This window comes from Pterocles gutturalis, unplaced genomic scaffold (assembly GCF_000699245.1).
Source record: "Pterocles gutturalis isolate BGI_N339 unplaced genomic scaffold, ASM69924v1 scaffold13457, whole genome shotgun sequence".
Classification (NCBI taxonomy): domain Eukaryota; kingdom Metazoa; phylum Chordata; class Aves; order Pterocliformes; family Pteroclidae; genus Pterocles; species Pterocles gutturalis.
This window is the reverse complement of record NW_010108104.1, coordinates 53312-79464: the sequence shown is the minus strand read 5'-3', so window position 1 is coordinate 79464 and position 26153 is coordinate 53312. Positions and strand designations below refer to the sequence as shown.

General features: G+C 34.4%; 1 protein-coding gene across 1 annotated transcript in view; it reads left to right on the top strand.

Moving 5' to 3' along the window:
• Positions 1–2238: 2238 nt before the first annotated feature.
• Positions 2239–26153, top strand: part of TRPA1 (transient receptor potential cation channel, subfamily A, member 1) — a gene marked incomplete at its 5' end in the record, with an annotated part of 33496 nt that continues 9581 nt past the window's right edge. The window contains 18 exons of the mRNA XM_010072510.1: positions 2239–2401; positions 3760–3935; positions 5665–5772; positions 6625–6733; positions 7092–7237; positions 8706–8842; positions 11114–11162; positions 14951–15050; positions 15946–16046; positions 17330–17499; positions 17587–17751; positions 19075–19189; positions 20422–20588; positions 21457–21550; positions 22188–22247; positions 23530–23628; positions 24421–24491; positions 24962–25109. Coding sequence (XP_010070812.1) covers positions 2239–2401; positions 3760–3935; positions 5665–5772; positions 6625–6733; positions 7092–7237; positions 8706–8842; positions 11114–11162; positions 14951–15050; positions 15946–16046; positions 17330–17499; positions 17587–17751; positions 19075–19189; positions 20422–20588; positions 21457–21550; positions 22188–22247; positions 23530–23628; positions 24421–24491; positions 24962–25109 — 2178 coding nt within the window. The remainder of the gene's footprint in view (positions 2402–3759; positions 3936–5664; positions 5773–6624; positions 6734–7091; positions 7238–8705; positions 8843–11113; positions 11163–14950; positions 15051–15945; positions 16047–17329; positions 17500–17586; positions 17752–19074; positions 19190–20421; positions 20589–21456; positions 21551–22187; positions 22248–23529; positions 23629–24420; positions 24492–24961; positions 25110–26153) is intronic.

Sequence of the window (26153 nt, the reverse complement as noted above, 5' to 3'; positions counted from 1 at the left end):
GGGGGGGCGGGGGGGGCAGGTGGTGGGTGGCAGGCGGCTGCCGCGGGGCTCACATCCGTCCTGGGCATGGCTTCCCAAAAAGAGTCACCTCCTTAGAGGGAGATCCAGAGGTCGTGGTGGGAATGAGTACACATCTAGCAAAAATGTCCTGAAAGGAAAGTTTAGAAGTTCTGGAACTGTTATGAAGGGAAAGGGAACAAGCAGCACAACCTACAAATGAGAAATTGCTGACAGGGAGGATATAGCATCTTCCCTTTTCCATAGAGGACAGGACAAGAAGGGGTGTGTTTGTATTGCAGCTAGGGAGACCTAGACCAAATGGTGGGGGAGCTTTTTTTAAGGGTAAGAATAGTTCAGCAAAGGAAGAGGTTGCTTACGGGACGGATGACTTATGTGACTTTGGAGATTTTTAAGAGCAAGCTAAATAAATTTGACAAGTTGTGTGGATAGGTTTAAAGACTTATTGAGGTCATTTCCAGCCTTGTTTTCTGTATGCTAGCTGTAGACCTGAGCAACACCTCTTCAGCATAACACATCTTGTCACTCTGGTGGGTGGTCTGCCACTACGGAGCTGTTCAGGCAAAGGAGCCGCTGATGTTGAAAATAGCTTGCTTTGCTGTTTTGAGCCAACTGAAGTACTGAGAACACCCAACTGATTTCTTCCTTTCCTATTTTGTTAATGAAACACCTCAGCATTGGCTGAAAATCTTATTTTTCTTGATAGAAATTATCAGCATGCCACATTTCAGTCATATTTTGTCTTACATTGACAAAAATTTCCAATGTAAAGAGTGTTGAAATGTGGTCTAGATCAACAGAAAGATTTGAAATTCATTACAATTAAAATTAAGTTAGAATATAAGAAAGAATAGGCGATATTGGGCTCTATAATAAAGTTTTCTAAAATAGCTTTTTGATGTGTATAAAATGTATAGATCTTGTGTATGTAATTGACCTGACAGTTGAGTCATCTTAAATACCCTTTCCACAATGATGTCACCTGTTTTCTATCAGCTTTTTCTAATTGCACTTTTGAAGCTGATGCTACCCCTGTATTTGATCCCAGTCTTCTAAATCTTTAAGCACATTTGTAATGTCATTCACAGGAGTAACCTCACTGAGGTCAATGGGACTATTAAACTGGAGGAAGTTAAACACATGCTTAAGTGTATGAATGGGCAGCCCTGTAATGTATGTTTTCTTAAAGGTGGCAAAAATTGTTGAGTCTTTGTGGCTCAGGGTTACTGGAGAGCAAAGTTTTCCTTTTCTTTTTAAGCTGAGGAGGAACCAGTGATTTGGGGGGGGTTTCATTTTTTTTACCTTTTGCTTGCTTACACATCTTTGGAAAGGTTTGCATTATTTTTGATAGGCGTTTTTATCTTTTTTTTTTTTTCTCCAAATTTTGTTGAATTTTTTTATTCCCTTTTAATTTTTAATAACTTGTTTTTAAATTCCTGACTATTCTACTGCAATATTTTTTTCTGTCACTTTTCTTCATACACAAGTGTGTGTTTTGAAACACTCTAACAAAAATACTTGTCATAAAGTAAGAATCAGCATGGTTTCCGTAGTGGGCTTTGGCTGCAAAGCACAATACCAGGGAGGTATCAAGGTGTCAGAAGGCTGAGCTATCAGAGGGGGTTTTATTGTATTACACTGTGAAGATGCTGGGTTGTTTCAGACTGAGACAGTAGCCCATGGAATGCTCTTAGTATACTGCTAAAATTAAAGAATTTGTTGGTTGCTCTGACATATAGAGCATCACAGAAACCCAACAGCTGAACTCAAAAGCCCAGGACTTAATACCAGTCTCTATAGAAAGGTCTATAAAAGGAATTTATCAAGATTATTAATTTTTCCTCTTTTTTGAATTCATTTAACATTGTCACAGCTGAAGAGAGTATAACACAGGAAGTGATTAATTTGCATGTTTGAGATTTTCTGTGGTGGAGGGAGGATCTTGAGCTCAATACAGAAGGCAAAACAATGTGTTCAAGATAATTTCCGGTTTTATTAATTTTGCACTAATCCTCATCTGGGTCTGATTTTGTAATCAGTTGAATCAATTGAGTTTCACTGTTGACTCAATCTGATCAGGATTTGTGCACTTCTGTATGAAACTAAACAGTTAGGAGAGAATTATTGAGTGATAACATGCCCACAGTAACACATTATAGTATTACTAACATCTTGCCTATTAGGAAAATGAGAAAATGACAATATTTGTGTCCAAAATAGGTGATTTCAGATGGAAGTGCCTGTAGGCTACGGAGCTTCATTAAGAAGAATCGTTCTGGGCTTACCAAAGTAGATGAATTAAATGCCACCCCACTGCATCATGCTGCAGAAGGAGGTCAAATAGAATTAATGCAGCTGATCATAGACGATTCTTCCTGTGAAGGTAAGGTAACACACATTTTGTGAACTATTTTATTTAACAGAATAAAAAAGTCCAGTAATCAAAGTGTTTGTTACCCAGCTGAAGCAGAACTGGTATGTCTTAGCTACATTTATAGATTTAAATGTAGTTCAAACTGTCTGCCACATTTTGCTGTGTCTTGGGTGTGGTTTGGTGCCGTTGTTATGTTAGGACTGTTTTCTCTCTAATGCAGTGATTCGATATATCTTCTTTTGGGACTCAGATTTACAGTCTTCAGATATGAAAAAGAAAACTGCAGTGAAGTACAGTAGGCCTCACTTTTTGTCTTCCTTATTTATATTATGTATCTTTTGTTACATTTGTAATACTGGAAATGTAAAAGCGAATGAATTTGGTTTCTTATACTCGTCATTCAAGTTGTCATCACAACTCTTTTACTTAATAGTGGGAAAGAATAAATATTTGATGAGATAAGCCATCTAAAGAAATCTAGGGAAGAAGTGGTAAGTAGAAGAACATGGGGACCTGAATGATGGAAAAACCCTCTGTGTGAAAGGTGGTGTTCAGTAGTTATTAATAAGCGTTGTGAACTACATAGGATTCCATTGATAGACCGTGGGCTGCTGAATGAACATACAATGGCCTTGAAAAGCTCCTTTTTTTCACCTAATAATAGCCAACCTAATTTTAGATTTTTATGGCTAAAATATGTTCTTTTTCTTTTCAGTATATAATTTTTGTCTTTTTTTTGAATTTTTTTGAAGTTTATTTGCAATTTTGAGGCTCGAAATATATGTGTAGAGCAGGCCAGTTTTATAACTGGTGTGAATTGATTTACTTCTGTGTTCTTAAGTGAATCAGAATGGATATGTTCATTAATCTTCTTACAATTTGCAAGCACTTATTTGTTATCTCTTATTTTAGTTATTCACACTCACTTGTTCTGGGCAACCTCTAAAGCAATAGCTGCAAAGTCAAAGAAGATAGGAAAGAGAAGAGGCAAGGAAAGAGGGAAACCAAATAACTCTTGGGGGAGGAAAAAAGGTGTACAATAATAGGCAAGAAATAGGTGTTTCACTCCTTCCGTCTCTCCATTATTATAGCTTGAAATTATTTAATAAATAGCTTTATTGCTATTTGTTAACCTTATCAAGCTTTCTCTCTGCTATTTTAGTATATTAATAGAACATTTTCTCTAACCAATGCCATGTATTCAGCACAATATTGAATGCATGACATGCAATCTTTCTATTTTTCTCTTTAAAGAAACAGTAGCATAGACCTAAACCTTTGACCATTTATTTTTTTCAGTGTGATCAGAACATTTGATGCTTTTGCTTTGGTTTTGGTTTTGTTTTGTTTTCTCACCTTTGACCTAGTATTAAATGTGATGGATTCTTCTGGAAATACCCCACTGCACTGGGCCACAAAGAAAAACCAGGTTGAAAGTGTTAGTTTGCTTCTCAGCAGGGGAGCCAATCCAAACATTCTGAACTCCAATATGATGGCACCTTTGCATATGGCCGTGCAGTCCCTACATAATGAAATTGTTAAGGTAAGTCTAAAGTCCACATAAATACACAGATTTGATAAGTAGCTCAATAGCAGCTGCGTGTGTAACGCCAAGACCTTGTTTATACGCCCAATGTCCTGCACGTAGCTCCTCGCATGCTTTGTTCAGTGAGCAGGATATGTAACATATGAAGCTTATAGAAATGTTTGTCTTAGCACAACAAGTTAAAATGAACTTACTGATTTATATAGAAACTGATATTTGTGCTGTTATAGTAGTTACGAAGTTTCAGGGAGAATTCTTTTAAATTTTCCAAGCAGAAGGGATTTTCTTTAAAAGGTTCTTTTAACACTAAAATTTAATGTAGGCATGTGTTATTTTAAATGTAGGGAGTGATGGAAGTATCAAACTTTTCTTGAAACTAGTGTATTTTTTTAAATTAAAATCAGATTAAAATTAGTCAGAAAACAGTTCTTAAAACCAACATTTTAGTAATAATTTGAATAATACCAGAACTAAAGCTGCAATTACAAGTCACAAAAATATATTGTGAAGAAATTACTAAGGTGTCATTTTGAACCTTGTGAAACAGCAACAGCATTGGAATTTTAAACAGCATAATTTTTTCATCATTTGTCCAAGTGTAATTAGAATGTTTTCATTCCATATGTGGCATTTGGATAGAATTTTAGAATTTGTTAAGTTCTTGAATTTACTAGGTGAATACAACCTTAACACCATAGGGCTTACTTTTTCACTTTAAAGTTTTCTCTTTTTCTAGTTCATCCAAACAAAATAAAGAAAAACATATTCCTCTATTAAAGACTTAAGATCCTTTAGTGCTAAAATATTTCACTATCCTCTCATATCTTTTACAAAATCTGTATTTACTGTGAATTAAGAGTAATAAAATCTGAAATACAAGCACATTTTTTAAGTGGGCTTTGCAGCAAGTACTGGGTTTGCATTGTTTTACAGCTCTAGTCTTGACTAAATATATGCTCTCATTTTTTCTCCACTGTTTTTTATTCAAGCTAATTCTTCTTTGGTTTCTATTGTCAAATTGCCTAAGAGTGATTAATACATGTCAGAACAGAAAAATTCTTTGGAATTACTTAAAGATAATTTAATAAATATGTAGATAGAGGAATAAATATGCAGTGCAGTATCATCATTATAATTTCCGGATCCTTTACTTCTCAAAAAATTCTGGAAGCTGTCATAGAGGTACTTAGTGACACTGATAGCTCAGTGTTAGCTATTCACATAGGGACTGAAAGATTGAAAGGATCCCTGTTTTCATCAAGTACCATCTCCCTGTCTCTTTCAGCTGTTCAATAGGTGCCTGATCAAGCAGGATCTACAATATTGCCACTTTCCGGTGAATACAGAGTATTACAAGAGATTATAACAAACTTCAGTTGAAAATCCCCATTTGCAATTTGCTACAGAAAATATTTTCTTCCAGTACTGAAGAAATTGTTAAATAGAATTTTAAGATACTCTGCAGCTATGTGCATTGTTTATCCTAGTTACCCAGCTGCCTGCTGTAAAGAATTTTACTTTGTCTGTTCTCACCTGCATTTTTCACCCACATATTTTTATATTCTCCCGCATTTTGTCCCTCCTCTACCTATGTGTTGTGGGCTGTTGGCATACAAAAAGAACAAGTTACAAGAGCGCTATGGGTGGTAAACAACAAGAGTAATAGAATAGGCATTTGTTGTTGTGTTTGGCTTGTGGTTGACCAAATCTTTTCTTAAACATTTAGATTTTAGTCCAGCATAGCAGTACAGATGTTAATTTGGAAGGTGAAGCAGGGAACACACCAATAATAGTAGCATGTTACAAGGATAATCCTGAAGCACTGGTACTCCTGGTAGGTATAATTACCCATCACCTTTAATGTGATTCTGTTTACCTTGATGCAGTGTTACTCCATTTCTGTGTTCTGTCTTTGTTCAGTGGATGAAGGTTAATCATGGACATAACATTCAAGCTTCTTTGCATAGGTGTGTGCATTAGTGTGCTCCTTGTTATTTTATGAGGTGGTTATACTGCAAATAAATGTTCAGTGGACACCTTTATAGCGTCACTATCTATTAAATAAAGGGATCACCCTTTAGGAAAAAAAAAAAAATTAAATCTCCAAAAGAACACTTTTTGTCTGAAATAAAAGGTATTCTATCTTCCTCTATGTCACTCTTTTTCTAGAATTTTCACTTATATGCTTCTGAAGCATGAAGAAAACTGTTAATGAAATACTTAGAAACTGTTTGACAAGAGTACGAGCAATTGTTATATATATTCTGTGTTCCCTGATACTTAAAAAATATACTTTCCAAAAATTGAAACACTATTTTATGATTTAGAAAACTGTAGAAAAAATGTCAAGCGTACCTGAGTTTCATTACTTGTTTATGGGACTTTGTGAACAAATCTTGCATGCTTTGTGAAAAACCAATTAATAGAACAGAAGAGTCCTGTTGGAAGAGACCGAAGAAGATAATCTAGTCCAGCTGCCTGAGCACTTCAGGGCTGACCAGAATTTAAAGTGTATTATTAAGATGATTGCATAAGCAATGTTAAAAAATAAAAAAAAATAAAAAAAATAAAAAAATAAAAAGAGAGAGACAGCTACAGCTATAGGGGAGGCTATATCTGTAACAATATGTTCATTAGTCAGAACTTTCTGTATGTCGTTAAGCTATATCCAGGCATTATTTTTCAGATTGAAAATGGAGGGAAAATATGTAAACCAAACAAAACAGGATGTATGCCTATCCATGCAGCTGCATTTTCAGGTGCAAAAACATGTATGGAAATTCTTTTAAAAAAAGGTAAGTACATTGTTCCCAAGCAGTCAGTAAGATTTATTATTTATAGTAGCATTATCAATTTACTGCTTTACTTCTCAAAGATCTGTCAAACAAGCACTTATAACTGTGACTGAACTTACAAGAAGTTAATGCAGTTATTCCTATGGGCAATTCATGCTATAACTTGTAGGAATGCGGCTGTAGCTTAACTGCTTTCCTAAATGTGAGTTCATCCATTTTTTAATGATAGATGTGAAAGGTTCATATTCTGAGGGGGGGAGAATATTATTCCAAAGTTAATATACTTGTTTTGAAAGCCTTGATATCTTCTATTATGTCATTCTTGGTTAAAAGATTTCCATTTATTTTCATCTCTCAGGTGAAGAATTAGGTCACTCTGCTAAAACCCACATCAATTTTACCAATAATGGAAAGTGCAGTCCACTTCATTTGGCAGTTCAAAGTGGGGACCTTGAAATGATTAAAATGTGCATTGAATTTGGAGCCCAGATTGATCTAAAACAGGTAAAACTCATAATGGAACAAAATATAATTTTGATACAACCTCGATATCTCTCAGTCTCTCAGTGCTGTGGAAAAAGAGATGAGCAGATAATAATTGCAAAACCTAGGGAGCAGCAAAATAAAACATGTCTGTAGTTCAAATCAGGCAAAATAGTAGGTTTCTTTATACAAGTTACCTAGGATGTTGTGGGCATGAAAAGTTTGCATGGATTTAAAATGCATTTGGACTGATCCATAGAAGAAAAATCTGTCCTCAACTACTACATACAACAACATCCGTCTGGCTCAGGAAGTCCTACACAAGTAGAGTGTGGGAGAGCACTCTGGAAAAGTATTGCTGTGGTACAGCCTTCTGCACAAACTCTTTACTATGCAACTGCTGTCATCCCTTCCCAGAAATGGGGTCTTCAGTCTGACCCTTTCTCATCATTGTTCGTCCTCAGCCTTGCCCTGGCCTTACAGCATCCTTTTTGTAAGCAAGCACAAGTTCATAATACTACTGCTGCTACTGTGACACTTGATGTAAGGACTTGTGTCCAGCTTCATGATAAATAAACATTTGTAAAAGTATCCATCATTAATCAGATTGTTTGCAAGGCTGAAATTAACTCATGTGAGCAAAGATAAACATGGTTTAGTCTTCTTTTATTGCTTTGATTCTTTGAACACACAGCTTTTGAATTAGATTATTTATGCTGCTGATTTTGTGATGGGTAAGACTGTTTTGAGAATGCTTATGTCATTGTGGAAAAGCCCATTCCAATGCATTCACTGAAACGTTCCTGTTCTGAAAAGGACAAAGTCAGAACCCTCAGGCATGTATCACTGCTAGTTTGTCCCATCTAGTTAAATCAAATCCTGTTTGGGAAAATCTTGTTCTAATCATTTATTTACTGCTTAGTAATTTTATGACTGTCTAGCTTATAACAGTTTAATAAAATATTAGACCAAGTTCTTTTTAGCCTGCAGAAAACTTAATTTAAGAACAACATCGAAGAAAGATTCCATTTAAGGAAGTCAAAATATTTTAAAATAATGCATTTTCAGTATTATATAGGCACTTCTGTTTGCTTATTCATTTGTGCTGGTCTACCTATGGTTTTCTGCAGTTTTCCTTTGCTTCATCTCTTGTATTAAAGGGTGCTCTGTGTATCTGTTTATTAATTCAACTACCAAAAATTGTTAAGACTGTCATTATCTTGTATCTTAGGCACTTGGCCTAGAATAATAAGACTGAATAAATAATTATTATAAATAAGTTTATTTAAAACCATCTCTTTAGTCTTTCATGGTCTTTAAGATCTCTAGAGTTTCACTATTTTAGATAAAGATTAAAGTTGCATTACTTGCATAGAAATTCTGGCATTTAGGAATTATCAATCACTGGATCACTAGTGTGGTTAGTAGGTTGGAGGTCAGGTTGTTGGCATTTAAATGTTAAACTGCTCTTTTATTTTCCCATTTGCAGAATGAAAAATGCACAGCACTTCATTTTGCTGCCACTCAAGGAGCAACTGAGATTGTAAAGTTAATGATGTCCTCCTATGCTGGTGAGGAATCCATTATTGATGCTGTAGATGGGAATAAGGAAACATTGCTTCACAGGTAGGAGGCTGCTCTGCCAGACTTCACTATAAGTTGTGACCCATGATATCCTTAGTTATTCTCAACATCCTATTACATTTTATATAGTACACTTTGGAACACCCTTCCACATGGGTTGGAACTTCTCCATGGGATGGGAGACGGTTTTAGTACAACATGAAAGAATCACTAATTTAGTCAGAATGTTAAAGATTTTGGTGCTGATATCAAAATCAAAACAGATCCAGTTACCTTGCAACCATGTCAAAATGGTCACTAACACTTTGTATTGAAAATTTACTCCAGTAAAGAACTAGTAGGTGAACAAGTTTATGGAATTGTTAACAGTTTCTGAGGTTGTGGAACAAATGCCCTCATCTAATGTTCTCCAGAAAATGACTGAAAAGTAATACAAACAGTTTAAAAAAATCTTCTCCAACCCAAATACTTACACCTGGTCAGCTACAAGTAGACGTTGGTACCACTTCTCTATGACTATAAAGTTGCAGATGGCATTTGTATATGTAGTAATCCTCTAAACTAGTAGTCTTTCACAGTCCATTTGCAACCAGAGCGTTAGGCTGTGGAGGAGTTTCCTCAGTCTTCTGTAGCAGACAGACAGTTAAATGTGCTGACTGACTCGTCTATGGAAGATAGTATATTTCTCCATCTATACATTTTTGCAAGAAAGATGTGTCTCTTTGCATTTAAGTAAAGTGTAATAATTTTACAGTATTATTCTACAACAAGTTTTACATTAGGAAATAATTCATTGAAACTCAGAGGGAGTAGAGATGATTGCTCTTTGGACATGGTATAAAGTATAATGACTGAAAGATAATCAAAGCAAATTAAAAAGAGAGTGTGTTGTAAAGTTAAGATAAGGTTTGGGTACACTTGGAAATGCTGCTGTGATGGAACACGACTGAAGACAAAGTGATGACAGAACGCCAAAGAAAATTGTGCAGTTGCAACGTACTACTTAATAGATAAACAGCTGTCATATCTGTGGAAATGCTTGTCCTTGGAAAAAGCTTTGGCCCAAAGAGGATGACGCTCTTTTGTTCTCTGTGTCTGTGAAACAGGAAAGAAAATATTATCAAGAATAATCAGAAAGGCAGAAAGTCACTCAAATCTCTCAGAATATAAATAAACAGAATAGTAACTTTAACTTGTTGAGAAGTGAAGGAGCACTGAAACATAGGCAGGACATGATCCATTCACTTTTCTACTGTAATGTTTCCTTCTAAATATTTTATAAAATTACTTCACTCTCTTTTCACTCACCTGGGAATTTTTTTTTGAGTGTGTGTAGAAGCATTCAGTATTTATGCCTAGCTGGAGAGGTCTACTATAGATAATGGAGGCATCTCTATTTATTTGGAACCATGACGTGATTTTGAAAATATGTCTTTTGAGTAATCAGTTCTGACTGTAGTACACCCTGTGTTTTTACCTTTCGTTATGCTAAGGTAACTGTTATCTTTGAGATACAGTACAACCATGTAACTGTCCTTCTGTGTTGCTCATTGAGTCAAAATATTTAACAGAGGTCTGACTTCAGTAAACATTTAGAGTGTGTGTATTAACTGTGCTATACTTCCTGCTTTGACAATTTTTTCCTATAACATTTAATTCAGTGTCTTATATAATAAGAATAAAACCTGAAAATTTTTCATGTGTATAGACAGCTTTAAAATATTTTTAGGAAACTAATAAATATCACTGTGATTTATGTCAGTATATTTTATTTTTTCATATTTTTTTGAGTAAAATTGCCTGCCGGAGTCAGAATATGTGTTGCTAAGTCATTGCGATTTTAACCCTGCCTCAACATTATTACACAAAACATATAGTAAGTTGTTTTTGAAGACTGGACCAATGAAATGGATTTGAGGCTCTAGTCTGCATGGAACAAACTGAGTCTGAAGTTTATGGAATTCTGTATTGACCTTGTGTGGTACAGCAAAAGATCAGAAATATGAAATGACTAGTTCTATTAAAAATCAGTGGTAAAATTCCTGTTGACCTATCAAAGAGGTCTTTGTTTCCCACAGTGAGTTTTCAGTGTATTAATTGAACCAAATGTAGTTTAAAAACAAAACTCCATAACAAAAATGGAAAAAAATATTAAAAAGAATTACATAATAAAGGTATTTCTCTGTCTCTTTATTTTAAAATGTATTCATTTTAAAATATTAGAAAATGCAGCAAATGGAGAAATGTTACCCTTTGGCTTGAAACTTCATTGTCCTTTCTAATGCTACTGTATTTTTGCATTTTTCCCCACAGGACAGCATTGTTTGATCATTATGAACTGGCAGAGTATTTGATTTCAATGGTAAATATTTAATCAAGCAACATGTTTATAGAGATTATTGCTATCTATTACTACAGGTCTGCATAGAGAAATTAATAAAGAAAAAAGTATTCTCAGGTATAGGTTATTTAGATATATATATTTCATAATGCCTAATTGACAGTTATGGTACAGCAGTAGTTACGGTTCCGTAATAGCATCCCACAAGTGCAGAGGATGAAAACTTGCATTTTTGTTTCCATTTTACTTATTCAGGAAGGTTTCATGAACATCTTTTATGACAAACTGGTTCAGTCATCCTCACTTTTGGGATATGAAATATGAAATAAATGTTAAAAATGCATTGAATTTAGTCTGATTTTTCCAGAAAGATATCCTTTCACAGAAGTACATGCATGTGGTTTTTCTGGGATTGCATAGCCTTATATTGAAGTTTGTGCATGATCTAGAAATATTTTTTACTCTGGGCGGTTTGTTTACATTTCTTTACTGAATAATTATGAGGGAGAAAGAGAAGAAATGTAACTGGGGATGCTACTGGCTATGCTCCAAGTGTTCATTTACACCAGTTAAACTAAGGCTCATGTAACTGTTATATGCCCCGCTCTGATGAGGAAATTTTCAGAAGTCAGCAGATTTCTTTTCCATTTTGTGTATGTTTAGGTTTTTTGCTTAATTTCATGACAATTACATTAAGAAAAATTCTCTTTTACATACAGTTTTGCTTTTCTCAGAACCTCTGTATAGGAATTGGATTAAGTCAGAACTAGAAGTTGTGCTTATTTTGAATTCAAATGTGAAATCGTGAGGTTTGACTGCTTAATCACATCTGACAATACAACTTATCTGCACAAGTTATTACCTGATAAATACAGGCACAAGTTTTTGCATGTGGAGGCTTGTGTGCATGAAATATTAGGGGTAATATCTTTAACACTGCATTTGCTAAGAACAAACTTTTATTCGTTCAGAGTCATTTTTACTATTTTGGGCTCTTTCATAGAATCTATACAGAGGGTTTGTTTGGCTTTCCATATAAAGTATGTCAGTTTTGAAGTTTTTGGATTGTTTTCATTGGCCCTGTCTAGGAATGGAACAAAATATGCTAGTTGGGATTAGTCTGATGCAACACTCCTGGCAAGATCACTAGGTATTGCCTATGCTGTGGTGTACACGAGGGTGAAAAAGAAAATGTGGAGCAATGTTACTGCTCAAAAGGCATAGCAAATTCCAGTTCAGAATGGCTTTCTGGTTTTAATAAAAACCAAAATGTGGATATTTTATACATTAAATATCCACATTTCATGCACATTAACTTACGATGATTACTTCCTTTATGTTATTTTTGGTACTTTTTGTGTCTGAGAATAAAAGCCATTGTAAACAGATACAGTGTTACCTCTAGCTCTTCTAGACAGAAAAGGTAAGATTAGTTATGCTAAACAGGATTGTCCAGGCACACAATGTATGCTATTTACATTTAAATTATACCTTTTTTTTTTTTAAGTTGTAGATCAATGTGCTACACAAAAATCAGAAAATCAAACTCTACAGATATTTCTTCAGAGCTTTTCATTATTTTGCATTTGGTCTCAACATAACGTGGCAATGAGTACATGTTCTTGTTCTGGTGAGATGCACAGCTATGCTTTGCCATAACTGAAGGCATAACCGAAGCATTAGACACAAGACAGAAACCTAGATCAATATTCTCAACTTCTAAGCATTACAAAGCTTTGTAGCTTTAAAGAAATGCTACTTGCAAATTGATTTGCAAGCATTTTAAGCGCAATGACTTTAACAAAAATGTTGAGGAGGGCATTGTCATATTTGACAGGTGCACAGTGTCTGGTTTGTACATGCAAATGGTGTGATTGTATTTACAATGTATGTGCACAACTATAAAAAAGAATAAAGACTTGAAAATCAGAAAGTTCTCATGATTTAGCTAGTATCTAAGCAATTTCCCTGCATCTTTTAGTGGTTTTCTTTTTCTTGTGTACTGGACAATTTAGCTTTGAGGTATCTGGTGCTTCCTGGGTTTACTTCATTAATTTAATTGAAATGTGCTTATTCAAAATAAATAAGCAGTAATTTTATGTATTGTCTTGCTTCTTTTTTTTTAACTTCCCTTTTCCCCTTTTCCTTCTTTTGTCTTCACTAAAAGAAAAGTGAAAGATTAAATTGGTATAAATCCTAACTTATAGTTACAAAATTTGTGTAATATTGTATTTTTATAATTATGCTTAATTCATCTATATTGACATACGAATGCAGAAGTAGATGGAGTTCAGAAACTAAATTTACAAACTTAATTTAGCGGTATCGTAAATGTGGTAAATACATGTGGCAACATATAAGTTACTCCTTACTGTGAAAAAAAAATGATGAATGCTGCTGAATTCATTTTGCTGAAGGCTGAACAATGATGTTAGCTGGAGGGAAGGTGATTAAAGATTGCTTTATTAACTGGAAGTTGCTGCTCTGTATTCACTGACATCAATGAGCCACTTGAATGAAAAAGGTCTCTGTTTCTTTGATGAATAAGAAGATTTTTAAGAGGTAGTCTGGCCTTCTAGAGAGGTAACTGGGGAAAGGGTTGTGCATGTGTTTCTCTCAAACATTTCATCAACATACATTGGAAGCTTCCTGTTCTCTGTGGCAATCGTTGTACATTTATTAAATATTTCTTGCTAATGCATTGCAGGTTTTGCCATCCTAGAAAGAAAATATTACTCATGATTAATTCTCTCCCAAATTAGGATTGGACCCAAAGATGATTCAAGTTAATCGAAAAACTCCCACTGATTTTTTTTTTCCAGTGATCCTTGGATATTATCTGAAATAAAATAGATTTATTTTTTTTTTTTACTTTGTTCAACTCATCCAATTGGACATGCAACACCATATCTAGAAAAATGATATCTAAACCATCATAAAATATACATACATCTCATTGGTTCATTTACTTTTATCTTCATAGTCCCTTGTTGGCAGGATTTTTTAGATAGGTGTGTTTATGCACATAGTATTTTGCTGATACAATCATAGTGATACTGTGAACATAGTGACCATACTGTCGTGGCAACACACATCTTGTGCTAAACTAGACAAAATAGGAAAAACTGGGCTTTTGGCAGAATATCTCATTCCAGTCCTTGTGCTTCCCCCAAGCAGAAAGGTCTTATCAAAAGCTTTGAGTTTGAAGAATAGAAATGTGTCCACTGTTGATGCAGCTACTTTGGAGTCAAAACTAACTTGTCTCATATAGTTTATGATGAAGAAGAGAAAATGAAGATAGATCAAGCTGCACAGATCAAACTATACTAATATCTGGATGCATTACTTCTTGAACAGTATTCATATAATGTGGAGGTTCACAAGGGTCTTGTTCTGGTAATTATTTGGTAGATAAGACCACATCATTCAAAAGGGCTGCATTTTTTTTTTTTTTTATTTTTCCAGAGCTTCAATCCTAGTATTTGCAAGTTAGAATTCTGTTTTGAGTATTTCAATGCATGGAAAGGTACCATAGCAGAAGATCATCAGTTTTGAGTTCAGCATACCTAGAAGTAGGTCACTGTTATTTAGGCATCTAAATTTGTATATAGAGATGGCTGGGCTGGGGCTGGTAGTTTGAAAACATGGTAGTTTTATAGAGAGATGTAATGTGTTTATTGAATTTACTTATCTGGAGCATCTGGTGTTAATAAGAATGCCTGTAATTCTGCTATGCTTATAAAGGGCAGCACCATTTTGAAATTTTGTTTGGTCATTATTCATTATAAACTTGAAATTTTTTATTGCAGGGGGCTAATATTGATAGTGTTGACATAGAAGGTCGATCCCCACTTCTGTTGGCCACTTCCTGTGCATCATGGAAAATTGTGAATTTACTGCTCTCAAAAGGTAAAAAGGAATATACAGACACGATATACTTCCTTTGAGCAGGGCTCATACATGTTAAAACTCTACATCTAACCTTCCTCTCAATTTCAGTTCAGTACTTCAGCATACAGTCCAGGCACAGCTGAGCTAAACAGCTGCACAGTGCTGGTATCCACTGAGATAAAGGAAGAATTAGTGTGATGATTTCACCCTTTTTAATACAGTGAACAGGCTGTAGAAAAATGTGTATGCCATGTGTCATGCTTCTCATGGTAGAGGTGGCACTGGCACTTCATCACTGCATTCCTTAGCAGTTCACAAAGTAAGCAGAACTGTGGAATAATACACCACTTATACAGAGTCATGTCTCCTGTCAGCAACCAATCTTCACATGGTAAAGCCCGTATTTCAAGTGTTACTTGTGATTTTATATAACAGTCACCTTGAAAATGTTTGAGCTTTATCTTTCAATTGGTATACTTTCAGTGCAAGCTAATCATTGTTACTATATTTCCTTTTGTCAATAGTAATATAACTTGTTAATAAGCCTTGTAATAAATTTTGAAGCTATAACAAGATTACAACTTTAAAATATTAGAAGAGGTGATCATCTGCATCTTTAAATTACCTCTTGATTTGTGGGTGCTCAGTATCTCTGAATATAAGGGCCTCACATAAATCTTAGTGCTGCAGTGAAATACAAAATGCATATACACAAGGTAACAATGAAATCTGAGTGTCAGTAGGGTTTTTTGTAAGTAAAATTACATAACAATGTTGACTTGAAATAATATTTGTTATTTTATAGATTTATAAATAAGTGTTCAGCATTTGTTCCTTTGTTTTAAACATCATCAGTTAGTGCCAGGGGCCAGCAGTTTTGAAGTTGCTGGCATTTATTTCCATGTTTATCTAGGAGCAGATGTATCATTAAAAGATCATCTTGGTCGGAATTTCTTGCATTTGACGGTTTTGCAGCCTGGAGGATTACAGCATCTGGATGAGAAATTTCTGCAGGTACAATAAGCATCAGTTTATGTCTTTCTGTTACACTTATTAGAAGATGCAAAGAACAAAGCAACTACCATTTTATTTTGGAATGTTTGTAAAAGTTTGTGGTACTTGTTAAGTTGCCCAGTGTCACAAAAATAGTGTGAAGAGGCACGTATCTCTCATGAAAACATTTCAAACCCAATAATACAGTTTTCTTATTGCCAGGCAAAGGAATAACATAATCCCATAAATAATTTTGCTGTTGGGGGATTGAATAGCTCAAGAGGTAGGCAATAAAATATAGAACTTTTCACTTCTGTTTTCCCAACTTGCATGCAGTAAAGCTAGGGGATGTGCTCATATTCAGTCAAGCTCTAGGACTTAAACAGCTTACAGCATATTCTACAGGAGTTTTCTGTGGACTAGAGTGTAATAAGTCTTGGATTTAGTTTTAAAAAGGATTTCCAACATAGATTTGTATTTGACTCTGCTGAGGTGAAGCACTTGTACTGCTAGAGCTCAAGCTCGCTTGAAAGAATTACATTTTCTAGCTTCCAGAGCTCCAGAAATAACCTTTTAAATGTGAATCAAGTATAACTGATATTACAACATCTGCTGAAATCTTTTATAGACTTTGATTAGTAATACAGAATGGATTTAACCTCCCTATTCAGCAGATGTAGAGAATCAGTTTTAAACCAGAGCGATAACTCTGTTGTTTGCACTGACTTTCTAATTATTGATCATACTAATAATTCAGACAAAAGAGTGGAGCAGACCGGGGAGGAGATTTGTAGTTGCTTTAAGAAAGGTTATACATAGGATGGTGTTAGCTAAGGTACAAAGGAAAAATGGAAGTGAAGATGAGAAAGAGAGATGGGGAAAATAAAATTACACTGTAAACCAGTGAACTGATGGTTCTTGACAGCCACAAGTTTTGCTACTGAATACGGACTATTAGACTACCCTTACGTTCTGTACAAGTCTTCTGCTGACAGCAATAAGTCTTATGATTGAATGGAAGCAAAGAAGAAACCCCTGTATTGTACTGTGGATGGATTGCAGTAAGGGTACAGAGTGGAAAGCTGCTGTGTTCTTTGAAGAGTAGTTTGAAAAAAATGGTGACCCACAAATCAGCAGACATTAAATGCTCATTGTTGCTAAATTTACTTCTCCTAAACTTTGTTTCTTATTTTTTAGATACTGCTTTAAAGTATTAATGCTGTTGTCACAAGCTATTAGAAGCTGTGGAGCATTAGTGATATAAATGTAATTCTGTGCTTTTGTTTTTTTGGGGGGCATAACAGATGGAACATATTAAAAATCTTGTAGTGGATGAAGATAATGAAGGATGCACTCCATTGCATTATGCGTGCAGACAAGGTGTGGCTCTCTCTGTAAATAATTTACTCAGCCTCAACGTTTCCATCTACTCTAAGAGCAGGGACAAGAAGTCACCGTTACACTTCGCTGCCAGGTTAGTAGTGCAGTCTAGGCAATGGAATCTGTCACTTTTTCCATCTGTATTTTTCTGACATTGATTTTTATGTTTTATCTTTCAAAGCTATGGGCGCATCAATACATGTCAGCGACTTATAAGAGATATGAAAGACACAAGACTTTTGAATGAAGGTGATAAGAAGGGAATGACTCCCCTACATTTGGCAGCTCAGAATGGTCATGAGAAGGTAGTTCAGTTTCTTCTGAAGAGAGGGGCCCTTTTTCTCTGGTAAGTACACACATTTCATTAATTAAAGCAAAAAAGAACTATCACCCTACATTTTATGTCCATCTGCTGGGAAGTTAATACAATATAAATATAAGCACTGTATACGAAAATGTTTAATATATTAATATATACAAATGTATATATACAATATAAGAGCATATGTATAAAGTATTTGTAAGACTAAGCTGATTGTGCTTTGCTTCAGCTTGACACGTAGAATAATGGCTAGCTTTAAAGCAAGACTTCTAATGCTGGGGAAGCTGATGTTTCTCTAAATCCAACTAAGAGAAGAATATTGAACCTTTTGATGGAAAAAAAAATGTTGTGGAAATATTGTAATCACATCGGCTTCACTTATAGGCTTGAGTAGGGGTTCTTAGGATTGGTAGTTCACAGGCAACTTGCCTTGCACTCTTAGGTCCTGATTTCAGGTCAAAGATCCCCAGGTCATTGGCAGCTCCACAAAAGCTTCCAAGCTCACACCTGTAAAGCCAGGAGACAGCTATCGAAAGTTGAGAGTCTAGAGCTTTAACATTCAAGTCCTGTGCTTCAAAGTCCACTGCAGCTACGCCTTGGAGCTAGGGGCCTATGCATTCTGAGGAGAGACTTTAGCAAACACACCTGTCATACATTCATTATTTGTGACTGCGGAGGACCCACTGAATGGACTACTGCCAAACCCTTTATTTCCAGTGTCCTTAGCTTGACTAGTACACCTAGCAAGAGCAGAGATGATACTATACATATATATAGAAAAGTATATGTATGCATGTCTGTATATCTATGTGTACACACGTATGCGTGTATTTAGGCTTAATTTAGACTTAAATCTGGCACTTTTTGAAGAAGTGTCCTGGTAAGTTCTATGTGATAAAAGGCTTAATGAGTTTTGTTATACTAAGATGAAGTGATATAGGAATGGATTTGTGTGCTTACATTTTGTATATTCACTATCTTTACATGCCAAATTCCATAATATGGCCATAAGCTATGCCACATCTGTTACCAAGTATTAGTAACAGAATATTGCAAGTATTTCTGTAATTTTCAAAGGGCACATAAGAAAATTGGCACACTGCAGATATATACAGAAATAGAGAGAGAGAGAAGAGAGAAGGAAACCCAAATATTATTGAGTTGAACCTTTTACTTCCAAATGTTACATTGATAATCACATAATAATTGACAGAAGGCATGGACATCACTGCAGTAGTCATGCCAAAGAGAAGATGTTTGAGTCAAAGGAGGAGGCATTGACATTTACTTTAAATTTATAAAAAGTTTTCCATTTGTAATTACTAATTTTATACCGTTAAATGTAAGTGATTACAAAGGATGGACAGCACTGCACCATGCTGCCTTCGGAGGATACACTCGGACCATGCAGATCATTTTGGATACTAATGTGAAGTGTACTGACAGAGTGGACGAAGAAGGGGTATGTGTTCACATAGCATTGTTCATTTCTTGTCTGCTGTTACTTGTAGACCAAACATCGGTAGTATGCTATTACATGTGTAGTGTTTAATTTCCTGTGAGAGATTTAAAGTCTTTATATCACTGTTAAAGTTTATTGCTTAAATTAATATATGATTGCTGAAATGGTTATCCAATTCTTATAAGCATGAGACAAAAAAAAAAAGCAAGTAGCCTAATAGAAAACGTAAAATACTATGTTAGACACATCCTTCTTGCCCCCTTTACAATGCAAGAGTATTTTAACAATGTAGTACAAAAATTGGTAATTTAAATTTATAGAGCTTATACAGATTTTTAAAAAATCCAATATCAAGTATAGCTTATTAACATATTTTTTGAAATCCATCTGTCCTCCACTGTTACGTCCAACAGATACAGCTTCTACCTTGCTCTGAAGTTTGGACAAATGCAGTATCTGTTGGGTCAAGACAGAATCCATTTGCTGGATTGGAGACCCCATCTATGAAGCTGCCTAACAGTTCCCCACCAGAAAACATAGGGTGGTCATTTTAAAGAGCTATTCAGTTTTCAACACAGAAAGTGTTGCTAATTTATCTGAGAACTGGTTTTGAAAACATTAATAATTATTAGATTAGGAACAAATCTTGTCTAGAAGTTAATAAGAAGCCAATGCTTAGTTCTTAATTTCCCTCAGAAAAAATCTGGATGAGTTGGGAAGGCTTTCAAAAGTCAGTTTCAGTGTGACTTGATTCCTAAACCATCGATTGCCTTACTTTTATGAAAATACCAAAGAAAAAATGTTCTTTTTCTAAAACTGCCTGCGGATTTTTTTCCAGATTTGTTTGTATGAGCACATCTGGATATAAATGGATGCTTCTCTTTCTAATTATCAAATGCAGGCGTTCTGTTTCTGTAGCTACCATAATTTTTACCTATTTGTGACTTGCAGTTTGTTAGTTACAAAACTAACATATATTAATGAGTTAGCCTTTCTTACTTACAGCTGAGTTTCCTCTTCAGATTTAGCACTACTGTAGCTGTAGACATAAAGAACTTGTCTATAATATCTTTCAGAATCTCTGTAACAATATTCTGCTTTATAATGTTGCTAGTAAAAGTATTCACGACTTGCAACTGAGAACAGCATGTGGCTTGTCAATGTAGGAAAGGACTGAAATATGTCCTTCTTTATTTTAATGATTCTCATTGCTGTACTACTTTTCTGCACAGAACACAGCTTTGCATCTGGCTGCAAGAGAGGGACATGCAAAAGCAGTAAGGTTACTTCTTGACTATGGTGCAAAAATTCTGTTAAACAAAGCAGTAGCTTCTTTTTTCCATGAAGCAATACACAACAGGAGAAAAGATGTAGTGTCTGCTGTCATTTTACACAAAAGGTAAGGTATACATAAAATGCTTTTTGAATGTATTTTCTATTGTGTTTTGTTTTGGTTTTTAACAGAGATTAAGTTCTGAAAACCTATAGTTTAATAAGTAAGATTGAATACATATTTTAATATTCCAGAGATTTGTTATGTTGCAGTGAGAGCAAATAAAAAGTGGTGAAATTGTAATGGACATCAGATATGTGGCACATTGTTTTCCATATTAGGTTGAGTATTCAGACTGTTAAAAAAAACAAATAGAAGCCGTTAGAAATAAGTAATCCTTCCCATGTCTTCCCTCTTCTTACGTACGTAATTTTGGCCTTTCGCATACCTACAGAATTTTAATCAAAATGTGAGTACAACTGATTCTATTCAAGATATTTAAAATTATTGTTTTAAATGTTGCAAATATTTAAAATGTGGCAGTTCAACTACAGTTTAGAATATAAAATAGTACAATATAGTAAAGGCCCACTTCAGGAAAAGAGATGTTGCACCATTGCCTAATGATCCCATCTTTTGGTAAGGTTGCAGGAACACTGCCAGTATTTTACTCTGTTTATTTTGCTCATCTAATCTTGTAACCCAAGATTCCAGCTTTAGTTCAAGTTTCATATTTTTTAGAAGGTCTTAGCATAGTTGAAACATTTCTGTTTAATTGAGAACAGAATTAAATGTGAATCCTTCTTAGAGAAGCATCCAGAATGTTACTCAATTATTCCCTAAACAGCTGATTTTCCAACTGATTGTATGTAAACTTGTTACATATTAAGATTTGCAAGATAATGTCTTAAGCAAAACTCAAATAATCTAAAAGTGGTTAATTTAAAAGAAAAGCAACGAGTTAATTTTCCATTATCTCAACTCATTTTTGCAGATGGGAAGAAGCTGTTGTGACCTTCTCTCACTATTCTAGTGCCAATAAGTGTCCTTTGCTGGAAATGGTTGAGTATCTTCCTGATTCATTTAAAGTAAGTTTTCTGCACATATTAAAGAAATGTCTGCACAAAAAAAACCCCTTATTTAAGTTGCATCTTTTGCCATTGTCCCTAATGTGTATTATTATAATACAGAAACAATCTAAATTCACAAATTGATGTAATTGTATTTTAGTAATAGTTTGAGTTTGGCCAGTTTAATTTCTGTAGTATCAGAAAAAGTTCTTAGCTTCTTGAGATCAATGGAGTTATAAGAGTATAAAAGTAATATAAAAAGTAGTATAAAAGTGATGACAGTCAGAAGAGAACTGGGTTCAAAACCATTTGAGATATTTTCACCTTCTGAGCTAACTGTTAAATGATGCTACAGAAATGCTTTTTATTAAAAATAGTAAGTGACTTGGCATGGATATATTCATAAACACTTCACATTTTATACTTGTAAACTAGCATGTAGCCTTTTAAACTGCATGGTTTCATTATTTTACTCCTACATGGAAACTCTGAAGGTTTATGTCTTCAAAACATACACCAAAAATCTGACTGAGTCATCACTTCCATTAGATGACTGCTATATTTGAATGTCATTTTCTTCTGGTACAAACATTATATTCTTTCTGATGAATGTTATCTATATCACCTTAATTCACTTTTCTCTTCATCTGCAAAGCTGGTTTTGGACAACTGCATAATTGAGTCTTCAGAGGAAAAGACAAGTCGAGACTTCTATGTAAGTGGATCAAAAATTCATGAAGACAGTACATTTTACAGTCTTAGGATGGAATATGTCACAATGTGCCTGGCTATATATTAGCAGCAGTACATTATTAGGATAATAATTAAGTTAGAAAATTATCAGCTTGGTTTTTACCTACTAATGCTAGACTAAATTCTAATACCTCCTAAATATTTGAATCTGTGCTTTTAATATCTATTTGGCAAAAAATTCTTCCGTATTAGAATGACTTTTAAAAATCAGTTCATCAGATACTAGCAATCTTCAACTATTAAGTCTCTTTTTTTCACAATAAAGACACTGATTTAATTCTCTTTGTTGCCTCTGTGACGTTGAAGTGAACCCTTTTTTGACTTGAAAGGTTGAGAAGTACACAATAGGTATATTTCAATGTAAATGTAAAGTTTATATGGATAAGATACACTTCTAGATTAATATTAGATCTTAGCAGAAAATACAGGTGTGTTTTCTTACTTTACCCTTTGGCCTGTAAACAACTTTGAAGTTCAGGTTCTTTAATCTTAATTCTTACGCATTTTAACAAGTATAACATCAAACTTGAGCAATCTATAGACTTTATCTTTACTGTGTTAATTCTTGCAATCAAGCTGGGTATCAGAGGTTATGGATATTTGAGTATAACAGTGATAGAAGACATTAGATCTATTTATGAGTATCGAAAGTGTCATAAGTAGTAAAATTGTCATCAATAATTCGGAGTCCAGTGTGTTTCTTTTTTGTAAATTCTTGTTCAAAATCTTAAGCAATAGGTTGCTTTCACAGTTCTAAGGATGAATGTTCTACACTTATGTTACCTTTGAAACCATATTGAAAACCACCTTATCACTCATTACGTTGGATTGTGTCTACGTCATTAACAGAAAACTTGCAAATTTTCTGCTACTGTACATTTTGTTATCAAAGCCATATATCTTTTAAATACAACTTTTCTTCAAAGTCAACATTAAAACAAATTACAGTTATGAGAATGACCTTTTTAAACTGTATTATTTTAAGTAGAAATGTGTAGTTTTTATTTTACAAATCAAGATGGCTGTTTGTATAATCATCTTAAACAGTCACAGGTGTGTATCTTCATGGCATGTGTTCACTAGCAGAGTAACTAACAATCAGTGTACATTAGCATTCTGATTACTTTGACTCAATATGCCTTTTTTTTCTCTAAACAATAACCTTTTTTAAATTAAGCATATTATCTCAGTCTTGGATTATCAGGTTCATCACAGTTAAATGCTGTTGTATATTTATTATTCAGATTGAATATAACTTCAGATATCTTCAGTGTCCCCTGACACTTAACAAGAAACTAAAGGATGGTGAAGATATTTCCTATGAACCACTTACTACTTTAAATGTAAGTTCCTCACTTTACTCTGACATCATTCCATGCTGTCTTGCTTTAGATAAAGTCAAGAGGTTTGAAATTTTCAAAGAACATTGGAATGAAGTATGAGCCAAAGTTCTGGTAGTCTAAGTACCATTTATTTTAATTTTAGATTAAAATCCTTGTTTTATTTCAGCTGTTAATGTTTCAAGAGAACATGATGTGTGTGCAGGTAACACATCAAAGAAAGCCATACTCCAGTCATTGTAGTGACCATGCACTGGAATGTAAGGCATTGAAAAACCTGACAAAACTGATTTTGTCATATGCTAATTGCAAAAGACTTCGTGTGCCTAAACCAAATTTTGCTATTCTTTCACATTGCCAGTCTGTTCTCTCATTCTTTGTCAGAAAATGTTTACAGAACAGACTTTCTGGCCTAATTTGATTACTTTTTGGGCTTCCTGTTGGCAATTAGGCTTGGTATACTGTCTAATAATAAATAAATATTTTCTCTTTAAATGTAACTAGAAAAGCTTGGGTATCTCACAGGTATAGTTGGTAATAGTCTATACAATGTTTTGAAAGCTTGAAATAGACTAACAGAGCAGCAGGAGAGAAGCTGGATGCCTCAGCAGGCAGAGACGGCAAGATAGTAATAGCTTTGGGACAGAGTGCATAAGCAAAAGAACTTTGCAATATTTTACATTTTCCTTTTCATTAGGCTAATATGCACGTAAAGAAGGAGTCCTAGCCAGATTTGTAAGCACTTTACTTAGCTTGATGAGATAAGCTTGATCCTTCTGCTCTCTTGTTTCGTAGGCCATGGTACGCCACAATCGCATGGAGCTACTCAGTCATCCCGTGTGTAAAGAATATTTGCTTATGAAATGGTAAGTGTATTTTAATAAATATAAAACGTAATACTGCATGTCAGGATGAAGGCTGTTGTGCCCGAGAGTTGTTTACCAAGACATGCATATTTATAGTGTTATCTGAAGCGAATGCCTTTTCCATGTAACTTCTCATAGGCATATTTAGAATATGCTGATAATTATTGTATAAAATGAAGCATTTAGTAAAGGTTTTTTTATATTTGCAGCAAAGACAACCACTATCTTTGTTTCCACTTTGTTGCAAAAATGTATAATGGGATTGCCAAGTTAAAAAGAAAAGGAACAGTATTTCAGAATGGCCAGTAAGCTTTTGTCCACATAAAGCTTGATGAACACATTAATCACAGAAGAACTTTTAAAAAAATGTTTCTTTCTTCATCTTGAAAACATTGTTGGCTGTTACATTTGAATGCATGCTCTTCTAAATTTGTAAAGTGTAATAACTTTAACGTTTTCTTAATTTCAAGGATGGCCTATGGGTTTCGAGCACATCTGATGAATTTAGGTATATATTCTCTTGGTCTCATCCCACTGACTCTTCTGGTCACTCACATACAACCAGGAAGACCTTTGAATGGAACAGAGATCTATGAAGCAAGACCATTGGAATATGAGGTACTGAGTTTTCTTACTAGTTACAATATATTTAGGATTTTTATACCAAAAAGGTATGATTATTTAAATAATTTCTAGAATTGTGTATGGTTTAGCAACTTTAAGGAATAGAATCAAAGTGTATAACTTTAAACATTTGACAGCAACTTCTGTAGATAATTTTCAGTTCTCATTTCTTACTTTTAATATTTTCTGAAAATTTTACATCTGGTACATGGTTACTTCAGTTTCTTCCCTGAAGTATTTCTTTTAGTGTTGAAGAGAAAATGTTAATGTGTATTTAATTATGAAAAGACAGAAAACAGTTGATTCTTTAGCTATGTCCTTTCGATTTTCAACAAAAATAATTGGATTTTGCACAATTTAAATTCAACATGGAAAGAGTAGTCAATAATAAAGTGCTTTTGGGTAGTCAAATACATCTTTCTTTGCCCATGTTATGTGTTACTTTCCCTTGCAGGCCCAGCATTTCTTCACTAGGCTTGTAAACTATGAGGCTAAGACAGAACAATTTTTGCCAGTCTGTATATTGGTACCTCATGTACAACAGTAGTGAAAAATGTAACAGCAGAGTTCAGTTGTATATAGATGGAAGACTGTGAACAGTTTTTAGTTGTATTGGATGTTTCCTATAATCCCTGTTACTAAACTTAAAAGAAAAATAGAAAAAAAGTGTTGTGCTAAAATGTGAACAGTATAACCCCCATTTTGGAATTATGTTATCTCACAATGAAAAACTTGATTAGGTAGCAAAGCACATATGCATCATGGTGACTGAACGCTTGTCTCTCAGTCATAGCTGTGATAGGTGTGGGGCTACTCTAGTAATTGATAAATATTGATCTCATTCATTATATGCATTGCATGGCAATGATACTTTAGTTGGGGCTGTAAGGAAACCAAGCAAGGATGAACCCTGTCCTCCATAGGTACGTTGAGGTTGTTATATGAAGTCATATATTCTAAGAAGAGACACCTGAGTCATTAGCCCTGAAATGGTAACATACTGGTGTTAATAGAGACAAGTTTTGGTGTGTGGTGAAC